Below are 23,848 nucleotides of genomic sequence, written 5' to 3'. Positions count from 1 at the left end.
CTGATGCGTGTACTTCTTGGCAGGCTGTTTTTTTTTTAAAAAACCATTTAACCATATAGTGTTATACACAATGAAGTAATAAGCCTAATATTTAAATAGTCAGGTTGTATTTATAGAATATATCTGTGTTGAAGGGGTCCACAGAATTTGTTGTTGTTGTTATTGTCATTATTATTAATGCATTTATGCATTTATTTATTTGTTTATTTATTAGAGTTGAAAGTCTGTGAGCAAAACGTTTTTAGAGTCCCTGGTATTAAGGATGGTGTGTTTACGGTTAGCCAACATTTTCTATGCGTTCTGTGTTTATTTTTACCTGTGAGATTTTAAGTAATAGACAGAATGAATGCTTTTTAGAAAATGCTTATACTTCAGTTTGAAACGTTCATTGGTACGGTCTTAATTATTACATTCCGCTTTATGAGTTCAAGTTCATAATTAGTAACGGCATGACTCTAACCCCAGAGGGTTTCCCTCTGATAGTCTGACAGCCTTGAATAAATAAACACACCACCTGCATGTAACTGAGCGTAGTGAGCGGGTCTGGCGAGAGTGGGCCGTTCTGATTGGCCAGCGAAACCGTCAATCTAAAGTGGTCACGTTTGGGGAAGTGCTGTAGCTTTGGTTAATGTTATGCTAAGTCGAGTCAGGCCTTCTGTAATAAACGTTAAACCTATCATGCAGACGAGACTGACATAAACAAGGTAAGCTTTCCAGACGTGTTTAGTAAGGTTTAAAGCACTTTATTTGATTTGTCACATTTGCTACAACATCCTGAACAGCCATGTCATGGTATTAGCTTATTAGCTAGCTTACTGTGTGTCTGTTTATTCTTCTCTCATCCTGCCTCATGTTTTTAAACCGTGTTTGGTTTTAGTGTTAATTACAGCTGGTGAGAGTAATCTGACTAGTGCGGTGTCTGTGCACTGACATGCGACATAAATCAGCAGGTTGTAAGGTGTGCTGGTCAGCAGTATACATGTCGGATGACCAGTTTGAGGAAATGTCACAAGCTAAGTGAGCAGTTTAGCAAAACCTGGATTTCCTTCCTTACATACAGGAGCTAAGATGAGATGTCACGTAGCTGTGATGAATGTGTTAGCTAACTAGCTACAGTTGGGCCCAAAAGTTTGCACACCCCTTGCAGAATCTGCTAAATCTTAATACTGTTAACAAAATAACCCCCCCCCCCCCCCCCCCTTTTTATTTAGCTCTGTCCTGAATAAGCTATTTCACATAACAGATATTTACATATAGACCACAAGACTAGATAATAGCTGAATTTATAGAATTACCCCATTCAAAAGTTTACATATGCTTGATTCTTAATACTGTGTCTCGTTATGACTGTGTTTATGTTTTGTGATAGTTGTTCATGAGTCCCTTGTTTGTCCTGAGCAGTTAAACTGCCCACTGTTCTTCAGAAAATCCTCCAGGTCCTGCACATTCCTTGCTTTTCCAGCATCTTCTGCATATTTGACCCCTTTCCAACAGCGACTATATGATGTTGAGCTCCATCTTTTCACACTGAGGATAACTGAGGGACTCGTACACAACTATTATAATAGGTGCAAACATTCACTGATGCTCAAGAAGGCAAGATGATGCATTAAGAGTCGGGGGTGTGTGTAAACTTTTGAACAGGCTGATCGGTGTAAATTGTTATTTTGTTTAAACTGTCCTTCAGAGCTAAATAAGATAGTAACATCTTTCCCAGAAGACAAAATACTAACAATTTACACCAATCATCCTGTTCAAAAGTTTACACCCCCTGATTGATTTAACAATGTCATGAATAATGAGACATGCCCTTCGTCCCAATTTACATCATTCGTGTGCGAATGTTTTTAGAATGCAAGATGATTGGAATACAACATTCATGTTCCATACTTGTCCGTTATATAGTTTTATAAAAGTCATAAGTTATTTTAAAAATTTCATAAAATCTATGAAAAGTCATTTTAAAAAGTATAAAAACACATACCTGGTCTCCTCCAATATGATAGGGGAGGCGCCATATGATAGGGGAGGCGCCATATGATAGGGGAGGCGCCATATGATAGGGGAGGCGCCATATGATAGGGGAGGCGCCATATGATAGGGGAGGCGCCATATGATAGGGGAGGCTTGTTGTGGGCTTTAGTTGCAAAATCTTGAGAAGCTCTGGTGTAGCTGAACGAAGGTTTGATGATCAAATCAGTGCCATGTTCCTGACCTGAGATTTAACATACTGTACAGTACTGGATCTCTAGCTTAATATTTCGCCGTACACTAGGGATGTACTAATCCAGTACTGAGTGACAGAACTAGTACTGGCTTGAGATGGTGGATCATGTTAGATTGGATTAAAACTGACATTTATTTATGTCATAAATAAATGACATTTATTTATGTCATAAATGTGTGTTTTGTTGACCGACATGACACAGATCTTGGCATCACACCTCCCGTGGTTAGTTGACATTGTTTGCAGAGAGTTGTAATGGTTAATGTGAGGATGCCGTTATGTTTGTATCATATCGAGAATTGTGGGACTTGGGATCGGTTTCTGAGTTGTGTTGCGTATTCATGTTCAAATTCAGTATTTACATTGTGTCTACTTGCGTGTTGGTCTTCTTGAAAAAGTAAGGTTTTTACATATGTAAACTTCCCTTGATTTTGTTGGGAATTTGTTTTAGAGGGAATAAATCTGTAAGGATTATCACTACAGTAGAGTGTTTCCCTCTTGTGAAAGTATTTGTCCTCCACCATCACGAGTGTGTGGTTCCCCGCCAGCCAGTTCTGGCCCATAAAAACCAGATCACATGGTGTGGTTCACATTCCTCTGCTTTTCAGCATCCATCTGAAGCACTGTGGTGACGAGGGTCATAGATCGGGGATGGGATGTGGTGTGGTGGGGTGGAGTGGAGGCCCAGGTTTTGCATTAAGGCTTGGGACTTGACCTGCCTTCACGGATCATGTGATTTGCCTCCGAATATGTACGCTTCTTAGTCTGCATGTTATATGCTTGGACGGGACTCTCAAAAACTGACTGATGGCACTGTCTTTCCTGATTCGTCACATTAAGGGTCTGAAGATGCGATTATTCTCCGTGTCACACGCTCTGCTTAATCGTCATAACCAAGTGAGTATGCTGACACCTGAGTATAGTGAGGGGATTTGTAGCTTGAGTACTACAGTTGAAGTAATGACTTAAGTGAGTAAGCAACAGTTTGAAGATTTCGTTTGATACCTATTGTCACTGATTGAAGTATGTTCATTTTCGATCAAACTTTGTCCAGGATTAAAACGGTGATTATCCGTTGTAAATCCTTTCTAGCCTAAGACCATGCATAACCTTCCTGTGCATCTAGGAAATGTGAACTAGCCAGTATTTAATACGTGTCGGATCATTGTGGAGCAGGAGCCGGCACCTTTACAGCTTTTTCTTGTCTTTTAATAACATCATAAAAATAAAATAATTTAATGAATATTTGTTGGTTATGTGTCACCAAAACACTTGGTAACTTATTCATAGCGTACTTGCGTTATCAGTCACATGTGCTCACACATTATGTATATAGCATGGACATGTTGGGGTCAAAAAGGCTGCTGACTTTTGTCTGCTGTCATTTCTTCAAGAGGTAAGCAAACGTTAATGGGACACAACAAGATGGTAAAAAGCAAGTTTCTGTTTCTGAAACTTGGCCCAAAATTCAACCCTGTGTCTTGGGTGGGTTTTTGGATTTCTAATGGACACTGAACCGCCACAGACGAGCAGAGGAAATTGCTCTGGAGATCAGGAGGAGACTGTAAGTTACATGGCTACGTTGTGGAGTAATTTCTGTAAGCTAAGAAAGTCTTTTTTCTTTATATTGATATTTGTGCTATTTGGGCATAATGTACATTTGTAAGACCCAATGTTCTGACCAAAATGTTTGTTGTGAGGCTGAGCGCGTATTGTGAAGCTGTACAGCACTATGTACTACATCATTACTTGGTCTACCGCAGCTCTGTTTTAAGCATTGTTAACTTTCTATCTATGATGAATATTCCTGTCTAGTAGCAACGCCACCTCACAGCTCCAGGGTTCCTGGTATATAACACTTCCCATAGTGTGCAGGAAGCATTCTGGTCTTTTTAAATCAAGTGCTTGACTGTGATTTGACAGATTTTTCTGACTGAGTAAAATATTTCTAGTGATTTCATTTGATCAGTCAGTTGTCTGTGCCTTTTCTACCTCCAGCTGTCTGTTACAGTTGAGTTATTTTGGTGCATAAGTAGCATAAATGCATTAAGTATGGGTGTTTATTGGCAATGAAACGGTTCACTTAGAAATGAAAATTACACCAAAATATGGTAGGCCAAAAGTATTAATTAGTCTTAATGGCAGATCTGACTCTCCTCTCAAACAGACCTGGTCTACAGCACACATACACAATACACCAGTTAACTAGTTATCATTAACCGAGATCGAGCTAAACTAAATACAAATGGCACACTGTCTATTTATTTTTTTGGGGCAAGTGATTATACCACCTTTCAAACTCAACTACCACAGCTATGATCCTAATCAGCCAACCAGAATCTATTAATATGAGCTAATACGATTAATGTGATGATGCACAATGGCCTGTCCACCACATTTTCTCTCTCTATTTCAACTTGTGTCCTCGTTATGCTTAGGTTTTCATTTTTTTTCTTTCTGCCTACATTGTTACTCTCCTCGTTCCACCGTCTCTTCTCACAATCCTTTCCCTTTTCCCCTCCCTGTCCACTGTAGGAGTCAGAGTGCTGGGTCCCTATGGCTGTGTATGATGAGGATATTCTGAAGAATCCATTTTACCTGTCATTGGAGAAGCAAAGACCGGACCTCTGCAACCGAGTGGCGGAAGTACATGGCATTGTAAGCAATTTTCTGAACAACGTAAATTTTCTTTAGTCTGTGTTTGTAAGTTAATGATCTGCAGCGTATAGAAATATGCCATGAATACAAGGGGTCTACACCCTGTAATATCCATGTAGATTTTGCTTACTGAAAACTGTATGGTATACGTACACTATATGGCCAAATGTTTGTGGACACCTGACCATCATACCCATATATGAGCCTTCTCCAAACTGTTCCACATAGTTAGAAGCACCCAGTTGTCTAGAATGTCTTTGTATGCTGTAGTATCTCTTCACTGGTTTCCAGTTTCTCTTCACTGGAACTAAGCGGCCCAAGCTGGTTCCAGCATGACAGTGTTCCTGTGCACAAAGCGACTTCCATGAAGTCACGCTTTGCCAAGGTTAGAGTGGAAGAACTCGAGTGTCCGGCACAGAGCCCTGACCTCAACCCCACTGAATACCTTTGGGATGAACTGGAACACCGACTGCCTGCCTGACCACACTAATGCTCTTGTGGCTGAATGAACACAAATCCCCACAGCCGTGCTCTAAAATTGAGTGGAAAGTCTTCTCAGAAGAGTGGAGGTTATGATAACAGCAAAGGGAGACTGGAACGGGATGTTCAACAAGCAACTTTTGGCCATATAGTGTATTTGAATTGTGTTGCATTTGGTCTACCGCACTTTCAGCTGATTGTACTCAACACTGAGTATGTTCTGTGCTCAGTATGCAAATGTGCCGGTTTTGACCCTAAGCCCAAGCGCGCAGAGCGACTATCATTACTTATCCAGTTTTCACCATGTGATCGTTACTGTGCCATACTGAATCAATTGTAGACTCTGTTTAGAAGCAGCATGTGGCATAAGCCTTCTTTCATACTTCACAAAATGAAAATCTCTTCAGTGCTTATGATTCATTTTACTCTAGAGTAGGGCTGCTTGATTAAATGGTGTCACGATTTTTTGACTCTTACATTATTCTAGTCGATTTAATGATTAATGGTGCATTCTTACTACAGCCAGTAAATTCTCAATAGCCAATATCCTGCACAAAATAACCTCTGTTTAGTATAAAACTCGTAATATGACAAGGCCTGTGTATCCTCCTGAAGTTAGAAAGGAAACCTTTGCCACTGGACACAATATTAAAGTCTGGTTAAAAATTTAGTTATGACCGTTTTCTATTAATCTGCCAATAGTGACTCGTAAACCACTCATGGGTGAAAATTTATCTTGGTAAGAGTGCTCTTTGCGTGTGCTATTCATCCTGTAGTTCAGAGCGAAACAGCTAATACAGCGAGTCATGTAGTTCATTCATTCATTCATTCATACATTTAGTTGTTGTTTGTTTAGTAATAGGAATTTGTTTATCACTGAGTAATATGAAATATTTGTCCAGCTGGACTGAACAAATTTGTAAATTTTTACTGCAAATAGGTGATTGGATCATTTTAAAATCACCACGATAAAAGTTGCTGGGACCAGTGGCCATAGACGTTATTGTATCATGTGACTCACACCTAGTTTCTGACATTGTTCCTCTTTTTTTCCTTGTGTAGACTCTCAGTGCATATCTGCATGACACTGTTCTGCAATCAAATTGTATTGAGAAATAAATTTAAATTGCAATTTGAATACAGTTTGTTGTATTAAGGCTATTAATGTTAATCTTATAGAAAATCTCTCTGCGATAAAGCTTTAGAGAAAAAAACTGAGCTTTTTATTCTTTTTCTGAAAATGGGATTGTGAAGCTGTACATCACATCCTCTGACTTTGTAGTGAAATGAATGTTAAACCTTTGAGCAGACACGAAGTGGCATCTCTAGACTGTTGCATGAAGTTGTACCTCAGGTGTTACTGTATAATTCACTCTGATTCAGAGCTTGTTTATGCTTTAATTTTTATTTATTTATTCTGGAGTATTTTTTGCAGATCAATGAGAAAAGAGAATTGAAAATCTATTAGAACAACTGTAACATAAAATGGGGGAAAAGTGAAGAGATCTAGATACTTTCTGAAAGCACTGTAGTTATCTTCTGTTTGTGTCTGTAGGTCTTGGTTCCATGTCGTGGAAGTTTATCAGCTAGTTCATACACAGCAGCACAGTTTGAGAGCTATGTCCTCTTGCCTGCAGAACAAGGCTTCCAGACAGTTGATGGGAAGGTACATACAGACACACCCACCTCTGATCAGTGACTGGGACGGTTAGCAGTGTGCAGTGAATGTAAGCAACGTTCTTTGTTGTATTTTTCAGGAGGTGGCAATAGAAAATAACCAGGTGCATTTGGTGACTGGGTTTGTGAGCCCTGCTTCAGTCCCCATTTTGTTTGAGGAGACATTCTACAACGAGAAGGAGCAGGCCTACAGTATCCTGTGTATCAACCGGCCGGTTGACTCTGAGCCCAGCACAGGTAGAGCTCTCCACCTTTAAACACTGGGCCCTTACCGACAAGGTGCTGGAACCAGTTCAGGGAACCTGGCGGATTTTAAAGAAGTGGCCCAAGTTTAATGATGCAGTGAGATTTTCAACAAATGGTTAATGAGAGTTTTATAACACATGGAACAAAAATAATAACAACCATAATGTTTTAAATAGATATATAGATGGCTATACTTTATGATCACATGAGGGAATTTATGGTGCAGCAGCATAAAGAATAACAATAAAATTGAACGAAGAATTGCAAATCTACAAAAAAAAAACCCACACTGAATGTTAACTAATGATATGTACAACATCAACAAGAGTAATAGTAGTAAATAAAAGAAAAAAGGAGCAATAAAAACAGGTGTGCAAAAATAACAGTGAATAATATATACAACATACACTACTGGTCAAAAGTTTAGACGCACTCATTCTTTATTTTTATTTTTTATTTTTCTACGTTTTAGAATAATTGTAAAAAAAAAGTCATCAAAACTCTGGAGTAACACAAATGGAACTATGGGAATTATAATGTGATAAAAAATCCAAAATAATTTAATATTTTAGCATCTTCGAAGTAGACGCGCTTTTTGCCTAGAATTTCCAGAAGTATATTCTTGGCATTTTCTCAACCGAGTTCTTGAGAAATCCCCCTGAGATGCTTTTTAAACAGTATTAAAGGAGTTCCCACCTACGCTGGACACTTATTGGCTGCTTTTCGGAATATTTTGCTCCAAGTCATCCATTAAAAAAACTATATTTTTGTAAATAAAATGTTAGTTTTCTAATGAAAGAAATGAATATCTCGGCACAATTATATTTTTGTCTACAACACAGATTTCAAACATTTAGTCATACACCTTCAGATCAAAAGGTTTTTAAGATCATGAGAAACATTTCAGTCGAGTGTCTCCAAACTTTTGACCGGTAGTGAATGTAATATAAACATAAAGATAAACTGTATGTACAGATGATTTGCATGTTTGTCTCTGATTTGACAACATTTTACTATCCAAACTGGTCTACAAAAAAAAAAAAAAAATCATGTATGGTCCTAAACGATGTAAAATGATTGATGTCTGTTTAGGGCTATTCTGTGAACATAGCTGCTCTTTTGAAGTATAACTTTAAACCTAGTATTAGGGTAGCTACTATGGTACATGTAAAATGTTTATTCCCTTGTTAGACCATTGATAGTGCAGTTGTTGTTGATATTGCAATATTTATATTCTTTCTTTATTTTCTTTACTTTTTAAAATTTTTTATCTTCACGTTTGTGTCTCAGTTTAATGATGGTAGAAATGATACTTTTTGTGCACTTTGTTCGTTTTTGGTTCAAGAGAGAGGCTTTTTTGTTTTTTATTGGGCATTTGTGTAAAAACCGCAGAGAAGTGAGACTTGCCACTGACTGAACGACCTCTCTGAGCTCCATGACTTATGGAAGCCTGATCCTTATGAAACTCTGTTTGTCAGTTGAGCTGAGTCCTGTCCCTACACACTACTGCCTGAAGAATGTCGAGGAGGTAAAGGACTTCCTGGGTCGCCATGCCGAGAAACTGGATAAATTCATTTCTGTGTTCTGCCAGTCCTTTAAAGAGCAGGAAAGGAAGGGCCTGCGCCATCACATAGTAAGAGAGACTTAATTTTCCCTTATTACTCCTTAATGCAGGCATTGTGTAGTCAAGGGAAGAATAACTACATGTTCTTTTTCCTCCCCAGGATGCCGTACATGCCCTGTATACAAAATGTCTTCAGTGCTTGCTGAGAGATTCACGTCTGGTACGTAGAGATCAACGTGTGCTCTAGAGTTCAGCTGGGTCTGTACTGGTGTCTTGTGCTGTGAGTTGATGAAGTGTGTGTTGTGGATTTTAGAAGGTGCTGACCAAGCAGGAGCTTCAGATGACCCTTCTCAAACAAGCAGTGGAGGTAAGTTTGTATAAACCTGCTGTCACGCTAATCTTTTTTTATTCTTCTCAAGTACCCATGCGTTTTAATCATGAGAAGAATGCAAGCACTTAAAAAAGAAAAGAAAAAAGAATTAGGAATGTCATTCTCTTCCCCCTCACAATAGGCTAAAAATTGAGAACTCAATCACATATGTTGTTAATAAATCAAATAAATCTAGCTAGCTAATTACCTAGTACTGAAATCTTTGTTTACAGTGTGAGTATCACATGAGAGACTTTTTTTTTTCCATATCACCTCAAAAGGTCAGTTCTTATTCAGTTAAAAAAAATAATTGCATTGTGTGAAAGCAGCTTAAACCAGAGCAGCAAATATGGAGCAAGGGACTGAGTAGATCTCGAAAGTTTTGAGATTTGTTTGTCTGTGGAGCACATTATTCATACTGGTCTTGTTTTTTGGCAGATGTACATACACAATGATATCCATGATCTCCTCTTTAGTTATGTGGGAACTCTCGAAGCAACTCAGGTACTGTTATGTATGTATGTGTGCTCATAGTGTGTGTCTGTGTATGTATTTTCTGTGTGACTATGTTTGGGTCATGGTGGTGTTTTTGATCTTTTTTCATTTATAATGAATGCATTTTATGTTTCTGCTTTATTTTATGTCAACGTATTATACCACCGAGCGGTTAAATTCTCAATTTTAAGAAGTCGTTCATTTTCTATAACAGCAGCTCTGATAGTAGTTCCGGCTGCAAGGCAAAGCACAGGTTTATATTAATGCTCTGTTTCTAAAACAACATAGAATTACCTAATTATAATAATAAATTGATTAAAAAACTTATTGTTGTTTAACAAAGTTTTCCTCCACAGATGAAGCTTTATGGTTTCTCAGTAACATGACAAGCTGCTTTTATTTTTTTGTCTAACTCAATTTAAAAAAGAGATAAAAGAGTGGCACGTGAGGGAAAAACTATTGATAGCTGGAATAGCATAAGTGATAAAAGGAATTAACTTGTCTCACAGACATTCCACGTCATTAAACATAGCTGTATGTTCATATACAGTGCTATGAAAAAGTATTTGCCCCATCCTTCTTCTGTTTTTGTATCTTCTGTTTTTGTATCTCGTACAAATTGTTTCAGAAATGAAAACAAATTCTAAGATTAAACAAAGGCAACCTAAGTAAACACAAAATACAGTTTTTAAATGATCATGTTGTTTATCGAAGCATAAAAGTTATCCAGTACCAACTGGGCCTATGTGAAAATGTATTTGCCCCCGTAGTTACTAATTCCCCAAATCTATGAAACTCCAAATGACTTCTAGTGAACCTTCCCAGAAGTGACCAACCTTCCAGTATTCGTCCAAGAGCACAGCAACTACTCATCCAGGAAGTCACAAAAGAGCCAAGGACAACACCAAAGAACCTACAGGCCTCTCTTACATCAAGGTCACTGTTGATGACTCCACTATCAGAAAGACACTGGGCAAAAATGTCATCCATGTAAGTGTGGCGAGGTGAAAACCACTGATAACCCAGAAGAACATTAAGGCTCATCTGAATTTTGCCAAAACACACCTTGATGATCCTCAAACCTTTTGGGTGAATGTTCTGTGGATTGATGAGTTGAAAGTGGAACTGTTTGGACGACGCGTCCCGTTACATCTGGCGTAAACCAAACACATAATTCCACAAAAAGAACATCATACCTACGGTCAAGCATGGTGGTGGAAGTATGATGGTGTGGGGATGCTTTGCTACTTCAGGGCCTGGGCAACTTGCAGTAACTGAGGGAATCGTGAATTCTGCTCTCTACCAGAAAATCCTTAAGGAGAATGTCCGGTTTTCAGTCTGTAAATTGAAACTCAAACACAACTGGATTATGCAGCTAGACAGTGATCCAAAGCATAGAAGTCCACCTCTGAATGACTCAAAAAAGCTAAATTAAAGTTTAGGAGTGGCCTAGACAAAGTCCTGACTTAAACCCAATTGTGATGCTGTGACAGGACCTTAAATGGGCATTTCATGCTCGAAAATCCTCCATTGTGGCTGAACTAAAGCAGTTCTGTGAAGAAGAGTGGGCCAAAATTCCACCACAGCCCTGTGAAAGACTGATCTCCAGTTATCGGAAGCGTTTGGATGCAGTTATTGGTGTTAATTAGTTTTTCACATGGGTGATAGGTGTTGGATAACTTTTTTTGCATCGATAAATAAAATAAATAATAAAAACTGTGTAGTGTGTTTACTCAGGTTGCCTTTGTTTTATGTTGTATTTAGTTTGAAGATCTAAAACTATTTAGTATGAAATATACACAAAAACAGAAGAAATCAGGATGGGGCGAATACTTTTTCACAGCACTGTAGCTATGTTTTATATACAACATTGTTGTGGTGTAAGAGAAATAACACTTCAGGATGCACCATTATGGGAAAATATTAACATTCTATGTAGTAACAGCATCACACCACCAGGTCGTCGATTATTTTCCCATAACAGCACATCTCATCTTGTTTTTCATATCTTGTACTTTAATAGGATGCTGCATTCAATAAAACAACAAGAGGGCTGCAGGAACTGCAGCAGAAAGATCTTGGAGTGAAGTCAGACTTCAGGTGAGCTGAATACAGTGAAGAAAAATTTAAATTTGATTCTTTGTCATTCAGCTCTCGCTCTGTCTCACACCTTCTCGCACTCTCTCATGCTGTTTTTACTTTTCTCTCTTTCTGCAGTATAAATATTCCTCGTGCTAAGAGGGAATTAAGTCAGCTTAACCGTTGCAGTTCTCCCCAGCAGAAGCTTCTCTGCCTCAGGAAGGTTGCCTTCACCATCATGCAGTCACCCAGCCGCAAAGGTGTGTTTCTTAGTTCTCTCTCATAGTCTGGAAGCCGTGATTCTTTGGAATCTATTTATGTTCAGCTTTCCAAAAGGTGGTGTACATTGTCTACGTTTAAATGCATATCAATATTATGATATTAATCGGAATTCGGCAATAATCAAATTAGTACCGAGTCGTGTAAACGCCACAATCCGATCGCCTGATTTAGATTAAGACAATATTCTGATTCCCACCCCTGGAATATGCCTGTTTTAATCGCATTGTTTTAATTGTTGCATGTAAACACCTGTTAAATCCACCGACAGGGGATACACGCGCATGTTCAGTCCGCAAGGAATTGTGGGTGATGACAGCTGTAGGCTAGGTATTTAGGAATGGCAACTCGGGTATACTTACTGTACAACAACCATGTATACAGGAATATTCTGATGCACATATAAACGTCGTATTCGGAATGTGGCTGAAACCCGAATATAGACCTTAAATGGAATTTGATGTGAATGGTAAACTTGGTCACTGTTGGGGAGAAAAAGTGTTTTTAAAAAAGTGTATGTCAATTAGTTTCACCTAATTACTGTGCATCATTGTTTTCCTTGACAACGCAGTATAACAGAGCTGTTGTTGCAGTTTGTGTCCTCACAGACAATGTTGCCTTTGTCCCTCTGTCCAACCATTCGTCTGAATTTTTACTATAGTAACCAGATTAGCTGGCGTACACACACACACACACACACACACACACACACACACACACACACACACACACACACGGAATACTTAACTCTGTTTCACCTCAAACTGTTATTATTGAAATACACAGTGCTGGCAGCACAACAACACTTCACTGTTTGTGTAAAGTAGAGCAATCTGGTCTTGACACTGCTTGCTAAAGTGAGCCAAATTTTAGATTAGTGAAGCAGACACAGAAGGAGTGTAAAGAAATGGTGAGACTGGAGCACATTTACACACTGAATATAGGACTATGAAAGATGTATTTCCTCTCTCCTTCTTTATCCAGTTAACTTGGAGGCGGTATGTGCGGATGATCTCCTTTCAGTTATTCTGTATCTACTGGTGAAAACTGAGATTCCTAATTGGTAAGTAAAACAGTAATCCATCATGCTCAGATTGTCCCAAAGCCAGTCTTGGCTTGGCCAGTATTTAATTCAATTTACTCCATTTAGTTATTTGTCAGTCTTTTTTTTTTCTTTTTTTTTCTTCTTTTGGTTCCACTAACAACACATTTTTGTTCCCTTTTTTCCCAGGAAGGCAAATCTCAGTTACATAAAAAACTTCCATTTCTGCAACTCCACCAAGGATGACCTGAGTTACTGCCTGACGTCGTTTGAGGCAGCTGTGGAGTACATCAGCCAAGGCAACCTTAATCAAGGGCCGATGGTGAGAGATGGGGAGAGAGTGCAGGCTCTTATGTCTGACATTATTAAAAACGATTTCATGAATGAGAGTGAGCTAAATGTTACAGTCCAGATGCATGGTGTGGATGCTAAGAAACAAAATCCAGCTGTTTAATCATGTAATTTATACCGTGGTCTGTCTGAATACTCGATTCTGATTGGCTGGAAGCTGTGCGTTGAATGCACATGTAGTTCCAGTCAGTTTAATCACCGTTCTAAATTAATGTGCTGCCTATAAACAGCTGTAGCCATAGTAACATCCATTTAAGCTCACAGATTTATTATTCGTAGAGATGCGGCACAGATGCAGGTAATTCACATACACAGTCTTTCTCCCTCTCTCTCTCTCTCTCTCTCTCTCTCTCTCTCTCTCTCTCTCTCTCTCTCTCTCTCTCTCTCTCTAATAACTATTTATTATAATTGAAATGTCACCTTATCACACTACTTTATCTACATGTACGATCCTATACGAATTCTAGATCTTACAGAATACAGTATACAGAATAACTAGCGAAAATTAACCATTATTTTTCAATGACCGCTTTAACTTGTCAGTTCTGGCAAGTTACCATGGTATAAAAGGGATAATCCATGACTAGGTGTGCATTACACGATTTTAGTACACTCCGATTCATGTCATGTGGTTTGTTTGTCTCCATGTCATGCATTAAAATTGTGTAATGCACACGTATTATGTAATTCTGGAAATCTAAAACACTGCATGCTATAGCCATGAGAGAATGTTTTAATCAAAAGCCTGCGTAATACGCTTTTTAACAATGAGATCCCAAGAGATTTCTTACCCAAGTTCCAGTCATGGCTATTACACAGAATCAGTTTTCGCTTAATATATACTGATATGTAAATTGAAATACGTTCCCTGGTGCATAGGGGTCAGGAGAGCTGAATGACAAACTGTTCTTCAGGCAAAAGATGAATCTTCTTTCTCAGACTGCTTCTACACCTATAGACTGTTTGTTTGAGGTAAGAAACACACCACATAGAAGAAGATACCAAAGAAATGACTACATTCAATATTATCTTCAATAAAAAGATAGGGAGGCATGTTCCCCCACAAGATTTCACTATAAAATCATCATACAGTATTTAACTCTTGGGCATATCTTCAATGGTCTGCGTTGTGTCTGTGTGTCTTTAGCATATAGCACATGGAAACAAGGCAGAGGTCCAGCGCTTGCTAAGTGAAGGCGAGAGTGAGGAAGACAAGAGGCAGATGTGTCACCCTCTGTGCTCCTGTGATGCATGTGACCAGCGTTTGTCAGGGTTAGACTCTAAAAATTTGCTTCTCGTTCTCTGTCCTGCGCGCGCGCACACACACACACACACACACACACACACACACACACACACACACACATACTTACCTACTATATAGTAGGTGAAAAACATGTATCTCAGCTGCTGTACAGTAGGTGAGTACACGGTTTGGGACGCAGCCCACGGCTTCAAGCATTCGTCTATTTGCACGTACAGCATGACAAATAATTAACTGCACTTGAAGCTTTTGTAAAAATTTTAAATAAATACACCCAAAACTGTATACGGTACCATAACGAAGACCAACTGTATGTTGATACGTGAAATTCTGGAGGGGACGGCATGGCGCGGTGACGTAATGACTTGTGCTGTTAATCGCTCTATGTTCTATAACATGTAAAACGGGAACATGTAAGAGACTCATGTAAACACCTTAATCACAATATTGTCGAACTCAGAATAAGGGCAATAATTAGATTACTGCTGTCCATTTAAATGTAGTCAATGTGTCTTCACACAGGAATATATTTAAAAAAATTATCACTTCATATTCACTTCTTATATGCTCTCCCTAGGATACAATTGTTAAAAGCCCATCTTTATGAAAAGCCCAGAGTGCTCTGATTGGCTAGCTGAACCATTGCGTTGTGATTGGCCAAAAACCTCAAGCGTGTGTTGGAAATGTAATGCTGCTTACCGTAACGGCGACCTTCATCTTTCAAGACTTCTAAAGCATTTCTAAGCTTCTAAGCAACACAGTTAATAATGTTGTCAGTTTTACCGTATCAGTTCGAGCCCGAGTCGGATTCAGAAAATGCAGATGATCAAGCAGATCAATCGGAACTAACCTTGCTAGCACGACTCGAGCAGAATGTTTCAGAATGTTTTTTTGTAACTCTCTTACCTTTCAGATACGATGATATACCGGTTTAATTTGGCTTATGAAATCGACAGACAGAAAGACACAAAATACAGACAGGTAGCTGTGTCACGAGAACGTGCGTTACTCTGTACGTTTATAGCTAAAAATACCCACAGCTGAATATCAAAACTACACAATACTCAAAACACAATAACTTTAGCTAGCATGTTATCAGAGCTCTACAATTGAGCCCTGTGCCACAACACAAAACTCCGCATTTGGACAGTCAATAGTAGATACTATAATAATAGCAGATAAAATAATCAAACACACTTACAGGTTCTGATTCAGAGCAAAAAAGGCTCTGACCGTGCAAAGTGGGAAATTTTTCAGGAGCAGCTTTCGTGTATAGCCTGGGTTGTACTCGCCCAGTTTCAGGAAGCTGTCCTCTGTAAAATCCACTGTGCACAAGCAAACTTTTGGGTTGTACTGCTCAGGAACAGTGTTATAAATACACAGTAACCACTGATTCCTAATTTCATCCATAAAAAGGCCAAACAAAGGGGTTTTGCTTTCGCATCGAAACACACAGCGTCTCCACGACATGCCGCCAACACAATTCACTGAATCCTCGCCTTCTTCCTTCGCACCTGCCTTTGGGTGGGATTATACTAATAGTTCACATAGTGACGTAGACGTTTGCGGAAGTAACATCTGGACTTGGATCGGAACGTTTTATGCAGGTCTGGAGCAATGTTCTCTGTTAGATAGAATAAATCCCTTTGTGGGAGACTATGCGCTTTTCAGATCTTATACATGCACAAACAGATACATTACACACTAAAGGAGAAGGAAAACATTAAAAAGCATAATATGACCCCTTTAAGAACATTAACTAAACTGAGATGTGGCACAACTCACTTCAGTTGTTCACTATAAAGTTGTTTTTTTCCCATGCATTTGTTTACTGGATTGTGTTCGATTTCAATTTTTCAAACTTTGCTTGGTTTAACTTTAAGTCTTTCGGTCCTCTTTAGATTAAAAATATTGTTAAATTGTGGCTGTATTTCTCACTCTCAGTCAGTGATGAGTACTAATTATAAAAGATGTGTTCATTTTTCTTTCTTTCTTTTAATCCCCAGGAGATTGAATGACCCATCTATAGTCACTCCGTGTTCCCGGGATGACCGAGGCTACACTCCTCTTCATGTTGCTGCTATATGTGGTTAGCTGTCTTCTCATGTGCTTTAACTCAGTGTCGTACTTTAAGTATGAAATAGTACATTACAAGTCAGCCTCCTAATCAGTATTAGTGAGTAAAGTTCAGTGATTCAGTTTCAGGTTTGTTTCTCAGTCTTTTACACATGCATCTAAACCTCTGTGGCTAGAGCGGATTGGCTGACGTGTAGAATGTGTGTGCGGATGAATAGGTCAGTCTCTGCTGGTTGACCTGTTGGTGTCAAAGGGAGCTGCAGTGAACGCCACAGACTACCATGGCCTCACAGCTCTGCACCTCAGCTGCCAGAAGGGCTATCAGGGTGTCACGGTGAGTGTCTTGTCTCAGTATACCTGTTTACAGCCTGATACATGTCATGTCATAATCCACATAAGCAACTAAAAAAAAATGATATGGAGAGGAGATGTTTATTTAGCATTTTTGGATAAAGTCTCCATTGTCAGCCATCGCTAATAGTCATAGGTAAATCTGTTCCTAAGACACATGAAAGTATTCAGGACAGGTTACTTTTTTTCTTGATAACAAGCTGCAGTTCTTTTCTTGTCTTATTAACTTCACAAGAGAGAGAGCAAAAAGAGAGGCAAGTGAGGGAATGATTGTTTATAGCTGCTGTAATGCAAGTGATAATAGGAACTGACTTGTTTTGTGGATGTTCCACAACTTTAAATGTAACTATACACTCCTGGGCAAAGAAAAGGCAAAATATTAAGCTTTTAATGGTCTTAACAACAAAGCATTGGTCAGAAAATGAGCAAGAATTAAACAAGTGCACCCCTGAGGCCTCCTGTGCCACTGTATGCTCGTTTACTTTTACTGCATTGAACTGTTTGGAAGAAAAGCTAGAAACAGGGAAATTCACTCATATAGTCTTCTTGTTCACAAAGGTAAAATCATGATGATGATGATGATTATAATGTTTGATGTAAAATTCAAACACATTTACAAAATTAAAATGAAGTAAAAAATGAATAAAAAAATAAAAACAAAAGGCAAGTTTCCCCACAAGGTTTAAAGAAATCAAAGGGAAAAGCTATCCCATACTATGTTATGTTATCTATTTGTTTAATTCTTGCTAATTTCCTGACCAATGATTTGTTGTCAAGACCATTTAAAAGCTTAATATTTTGCCGTTTTGGGGCTCGGCCCATTTTTTGCCCAGGAGTATATACAGATAAAAGGTACAACGTGTCACTCTTTTATAAGTAGTTGTTAATGTTGGCAAATTGCTGTGGTATAAGTGGGGGGCTTTAGGACATGCTTTTATTGGAAAATAATAATCTTCGGGATGGTAATGGCATCACACCACCCTGTCACTGATTATTTTCCTTTATCAGCACACTCTGTTTTGTTTTAAATACCATAATATGCTGAAAATGTAATATTAAGTGTATTGTTATTCACCAAACGATTCAGAAACACTGATTTGTCTTTTGAGATTGCGGTCTCTTGATCACTTTTCTTATCTGCAGCTGCTGCTGTTGCACTATAAAGCAAACCCAGATGCTCAGGACAACAATGGGAACACTCCTCTTCACCTGGCTTGCATGTACGGGCACGAGGATGTAAGTGATTCGGACTCTGTTCATGCAATTCCTTAAAGACTACGGTTGTGGTCGTAAGTTTACATACAGTAATTAAAAGAAATGAAGAGGGATAATATAAATTTAATTTAGGTTTTTTTTATTTAGTTCTGCCCTGAATAAACTATTTCACATAACAGATTTTTACATATAGTCCACAAGACACAATAATTACTGAATTTACACAAATGAACCAGTTCAAAAGTTTATACACCCTTGATTCTTAATACTGTGTGTCGTTACGTGGATAATTCATGACTGTGTTTATGTTTTGTGATAGTTGTTTATGAGTCCCTTGTTTGTCGTGAGCAGTTAAACTGCCCACTGTTCTTCAGAAAAATCCTCCAGGTCCTGCACATTCTTTGCTTTTCCAGCATCTTCTGTTTATTTGACCCCCTTTCCAACAGCGACTATATGATGCGGAGATCCATCTTTTCACACTGAGGATAACTGAGGGACTCATACACTATTACATAACTATTACAAAAGATGCAAATATTCACTGATTCTCAAGAAGGCAACACGCTACATAAAGAGCCAGGGGGGTGTAAACTTTTGAACAGGTTGATTGGTGCAAATTGTTATTTTGTCACATGGGAAATGTGTAAATATCTTATGTAGCTTCTAAAGGGCAGTACTGAATGAAAAACAACAACAACAAAATCATCCATCCATCCATTCGTTTTCTTTACCGTTTAACCTACACAGGGTCGAGGGGTAAACAAAATAATAATGACCCCTCTTTAAAAAATTTTTTTGTTTGAATTATTAACATTTTGCAGATTCTGCAAAGCGTATGTAAACTTCTTACCTCAACTGTATGTCATCATGAAAGTAAATCACAGAGATGTCCAGAGATGTAAAATACAGAGAATCCCCTCGTGGTATCCCATACCTAAGTGTGTGTGTGTATTGTTTGTGTTTCAGTGTGTAAAGGCCCTGGTTTACTACGACCTGCACACATGCCAGCTGAATGTGCAGAATGATAAGGGGGATACGGCACTGCACATCGCGGCCCGTTGGGGTTACGAAGGCATCATGGAGGTGCTGCTGGAGAACGGCGCCTCCACTCTCCTCCATAACAAGGCCAATCAGAGCCCACTCCACTGCGCACTCAACTCCAGGGTCAGCGCACCACTCAGTTTAGCACTACACACAACATTCAAACATTATAAACACCTGAAATAAACAAATCTGCCCTCATGAGAAGTGGTTTCTTTGAGAAAGTTCTTGTATGAAGTGATAACCATATCTGATAGCATTTCATATACAATCGCTGGCCGCTTTATTAGGCACCCCTGCTTGTTTTTTGCAAGCGGCCAATCATGTTGCAGCAGCGTAATGCATATAATCGTGTATATAATCGTGCATATAATCGTGCACTTCGGTTAATGTTCACATCAAACGGCAGAATGAGGGGGGATTTGATCTCACTGACTTTGACGGTGACATGGTTTGAGTATTTCAGAAAATGCTGATTTCTTCAGAATTTCGTTAACAACGGTCGCTAGTGTTTACACAGAATGGTGGTGTGAAAAACAAAAAAACATCCAGTGATTGGCAGTTCTGGGAGCAGAAACACTTTGTTGATGAGAGAAAGGTCAGAGGAGAATGACAGGAAGGCTATAGTAACTTGAGTAACCACTCTTTACAACCGTGGTGAACAGAAAAGCATCTCAGAATGCACAACGCATCATACCATGAAGAAGATGGGCTACAACAGCAGAATCACATCAGGTTCCACTCCTTTCAGCCAATAACAGTGATCGGAGGCTCATCCAAACTGGACAGTTGTGTGGGCTGAAATTAATTTGGACTTGGCTGACGACCTGATGGTCAGCTGTTGTAGCTAAGGCTCCACATGTTGTGTGTTCTGATGTTTGATGTGAACATCAGCTCTTGAGCTGTATCTGCATGAGTTTATGCATTGTGCTGCTGTCACATGTTTGACTAATAGGATCATTTCATGAATGTGCAGGTGGATGGTGTGTATAGTTCCACCATGGTATTTACATACAGTTGTTTGTATCTGTGTTTGTGTAATACTGGTAGACAAACAGTTCTATGGATGGATTTCATTTCTGTATTTATAGTGAATATAAATGTGAACCTTCCTGATCATGTGCTGTTCTACTTAAGCAGTTTTTTTCTTCATGTTGTAGGTTCTGTCCTTACTGGAGCGCACATATGAAAAATGTGCCAGTAAAAAGGTAAATGGTTTTGAATAATAATAATAAAATGTGTTTCTGTTGCATCTTTCATACATTAAAATGCAACCCAAGTGCTTTACATAGAAAAAGGCAAACAAAAACAGCAGTAAATAGGGAAATAAAAATGTAATAGAAAGACTATTGCTTAGTGGTGGCTTAGTGGTTAGCACGTTCGCATGCATGCATGGTAGGCTGATTGGCGTGTCTAAAGTGTCCGTAGTATGAATGGGTGTGTGAATGTGTGTGTGATTGTGTGCGCTGCGATGGACTGGCACCCCGTCCAGGGTGGACCCCGCCTTGTGCCCGATGCTCCCTGGGATAGGCTCCAGGTTCCCCGCGACCCTGAAACGGAAGCGGTTGAAGATGGCTGGATGGATAAATATGTCATAACGAATAAATAGTAATAGTGAAATGTAATAGTTAATAGAAATTAAATAAAAATGCTCACAAATGTCAAATAATACAGCAAATACAAACTTGGAGAAAAGCATATATAAAACGTAAGTAAAAAGATATGATTTTAGCTGCTTTTTCAATTTGCTATGTGAAGATGATTACTGTATGTTATGTCTAGTGATGCTACAGAGAAACTGAATGAAACTGACTGAGTGGTGCAACACAACAATGAACAGATAATCAGTAAAATTATGGGTTTAAAAAAAGATTTTTTTTAACCTGCTTTCTCAGGCTCCCAGTCATTCTCCACAGCCAGCTGATCACAGCAGTAGACGTACCTCTGTGTCCAGTACGTCCTCGTTCATCTCTGTGGAGGCCAATTCCGAGAGTGAGCGCACACACCTAAAGGAGGTGAGACTAGCGCCCTCTGGGGTTTGACAAAGGGTTTTACATTTTGCCTCCGTGCTGAATGGGTTTTGGCTGTGGCCTGAGACTTCTGTGTCTAATGGCAGGTGGAGAAATTACTGCGGGCAGTGGCAGATGGAGATGTGGAAATGGTGAGCAGTTATTGCACTAATATGATTGCAAACAAATGCCATAATTCACACTTTTCCCTTTTACTCGGACTCAGTGCCAGAGCCAGGGCTTGTTCAGAGAACTTGCAGCCTTTGTTTTAAGAACCAGAGCATGTTTCCATGCAGTAAAAAATAACCATGGAGGAACCATTTTCAAAAAGTGATGGAATGACCTCAACACCATTTAATTGTAACCAAACTGATTTTTTCCAGCCTAGAACTGCCTTTTTTTTGTAGTGATAAAAAGATTTATTTGAAGCAGTTTGTTGGTGGGAAATAACGTGGTGAAGGTTTCAATACTGAAAGAGCCTTCAGTTCTTTTTTTTCACGTTGCATACACTGCAAAAACTGACATCTTACTGAGTGAAAATATCTTGAATACAGTCAAATTTATCTAGTATTATAAGATTACCATAAACCAAATATAATAATATGATTAAACCTATTTCGAGACATTTTTACTAATTTTAAGCTTTATATTTTCCTATTCTATTGGCAGATAATTCTGCTCATTTGAAGCATTTATTTCTAGAGCAAAGCAAAATGATCTGCCAATAGAATAAGTAAATGTGAAGCTTAAGATGAGTAAATAATGTCTTGAAATAAATTTAATAATCTTATATTTGGATTATGGTAATCTCATAATAGGAGATACTAGATAAATTTGACTGTATTCAAGATATTTTCATTTCATATGATGTCAGGTTTTGCAGTGTTTATAAACAGTGTGTGTATGTGTATTTATATATATGTGTGTGTGTGTGTATGTGTGTATATATATGTATGTATGTATGTATGTATGTGTGTGTGTTTGTGTGTGTGTGTGTGTGTGTGTGTGTGTGTCTCCTGTTTCAGGTGCGCTACCTGTTGGAGTGGTTAGATGAAGAGCCAGAGAATGAAGAGAAAGCTGAATTGCCTGAAAAAACAGAACTGTGCCACCCTCTGTGCCAGTGTCCAAAGTGTGAACCTACACAAAAGGTTCACACATATTACTAGATTTAATACACCCTATCAGTTATTGCCTTATTGAATTAGTGTTTAATTATTAGTTGCACAGTTAGCTTTAAGTTATATTGATATAGATTTTTTTAATACAAGACACTTGTTTTCAGTATTTCACCACTCCACCCTTATTTTTGCGGGTTTGTGTGTGTCTTTAGAGGTTATGTGTCCTGCAGCTGGACAGTTTGGGAGTCAACAGCAGCAGTGCAGATGGTTTCACGCCACTGCACGTGGCAGCACTGCACGGACACACGGTGCTCGTCAATTTGTTCATCCGTCACGGTGCCAACATCAACGCCTGTAATGGCCAGAATGCCACTCCACTCCATCTGGCCTGCCAGAATAGCCATACACAGGTGCTGCTGCACTGCTAACACTACTCACACTGCTCCGTATAATCACTGAGCATTCAGTCGAACTTGTGAATCACTTTTCATATGGTTCGTATTTCCTTGACATTTAAACAGCAAGCAATAACATAACCAAGTCTATTCTTTTCTTACTGGAAACTCAAACTAGAGCTACGAACAGTACTGTTCTTTTGAATTCTCTGCCTGCCCGCTACAACAGATGTTTTTAATCCCATTGTTTACAAAGCGAAGTCTGTGAAGCACAGTAAGGCGTTGGTGATTTTTACAAAAAATTATTATTTTTCATTTTGTTAGTAATCTAAAATTCACAACCAGCAATTAACAGAGTTATTACAGTTGTTAGGTTTGTACATTAGCCTGTTTGAATGGTCACGTGGTGGATGGATTAAATCCAATCCTCAATAACTAATAAAAAAAAAACTAGTCCTGTAATTAAGGTTATTTCAATCCAGTACCAGTTTAAATGTGTTCTGTGAAGGAAAAGTGAATAAAAGATGTGTAAAAAGCCCTCTGGCTTTGATAAATAGCCAACATATTATCGTGCACATTTAAATAATTAACCTAATACTTGAATAGTTTGAATTATGTTCATGGAAAAAATCTGTACTGAAGGGGTCAATAGAATTTATTTTACACTTAAAGGGGTCATTGTTCTGAATATATTTTGAGAAACCCTGAACCCTGTTCTAATTGACTTCGTTGGTACAATTCTCTCCACATACAGCATAAACAAGTAATTTAAACCCTGCAAAGATTTTTATTTATTTTATTTTTTTAATGAACAATTTCAATTGCAACATTTAATCTGCGTGCTCAGGGTCAAAACAAGCCAGGAGGGGCCAAACGTGAATAAAACCATAAGGACTTGTAAACACAAAAAG

General features: G+C 38.6%; 1 protein-coding gene across 2 annotated transcripts in view; it reads left to right on the top strand.

Annotated features, from left to right (window-relative positions):
• The first annotated feature begins 555 nt into the window (after window positions 1-555).
• The window catches only part of ankrd27 (ankyrin repeat domain 27 (VPS9 domain)), a 26,621-nt gene continuing 3,328 nt past the window's right edge, over window positions 556-23,848 (top strand). Inside the window, exons 1-23 of one of the 2 annotated variants that reach the window (XM_017485929.3) lie at window positions 556-704; window positions 4,763-4,885; window positions 6,921-7,031; window positions 7,123-7,279; window positions 8,767-8,921; window positions 9,013-9,072; window positions 9,166-9,219; window positions 9,661-9,726; window positions 11,741-11,817; window positions 11,935-12,056; window positions 13,060-13,138; window positions 13,307-13,439; window positions 14,348-14,440; window positions 14,616-14,740; window positions 16,739-16,821; window positions 17,027-17,142; window positions 18,303-18,395; window positions 19,341-19,538; window positions 20,576-20,623; window positions 21,311-21,430; window positions 21,532-21,576; window positions 22,450-22,572; window positions 22,755-22,952. In XM_017485929.3, coding sequence (XP_017341418.1) covers window positions 4,784-4,885; window positions 6,921-7,031; window positions 7,123-7,279; window positions 8,767-8,921; window positions 9,013-9,072; window positions 9,166-9,219; window positions 9,661-9,726; window positions 11,741-11,817; window positions 11,935-12,056; window positions 13,060-13,138; window positions 13,307-13,439; window positions 14,348-14,440; window positions 14,616-14,740; window positions 16,739-16,821; window positions 17,027-17,142; window positions 18,303-18,395; window positions 19,341-19,538; window positions 20,576-20,623; window positions 21,311-21,430; window positions 21,532-21,576; window positions 22,450-22,572; window positions 22,755-22,952 — 2,358 coding nt within the window. In that variant the 5' untranslated portion in view covers window positions 556-704; window positions 4,763-4,783. Of the gene's footprint in view, window positions 705-3,019; window positions 3,125-4,762; window positions 4,886-6,920; window positions 7,032-7,122; window positions 7,280-8,766; window positions 8,922-9,012; window positions 9,073-9,165; window positions 9,220-9,660; window positions 9,727-11,740; window positions 11,818-11,934; window positions 12,057-13,059; window positions 13,139-13,306; window positions 13,440-14,347; window positions 14,441-14,615; window positions 14,741-16,738; window positions 16,822-17,026; window positions 17,143-18,302; window positions 18,396-19,340; window positions 19,539-20,575; window positions 20,624-21,310; window positions 21,431-21,531; window positions 21,577-22,449; window positions 22,573-22,754; window positions 22,953-23,848 lie in introns of those variants that run through there. The other variant, XM_047159892.2, reaches the window with a different exon arrangement.

This window comes from Ictalurus punctatus, chromosome 14, assembly GCF_001660625.3.
Source record: "Ictalurus punctatus breed USDA103 chromosome 14, Coco_2.0, whole genome shotgun sequence".
NCBI lineage: Eukaryota > Metazoa > Chordata > Actinopteri > Siluriformes > Ictaluridae > Ictalurus > Ictalurus punctatus.
Note: the sequence above shows the minus strand (reverse complement) of the source record. Positions and strands in the feature narration are given on the sequence as shown.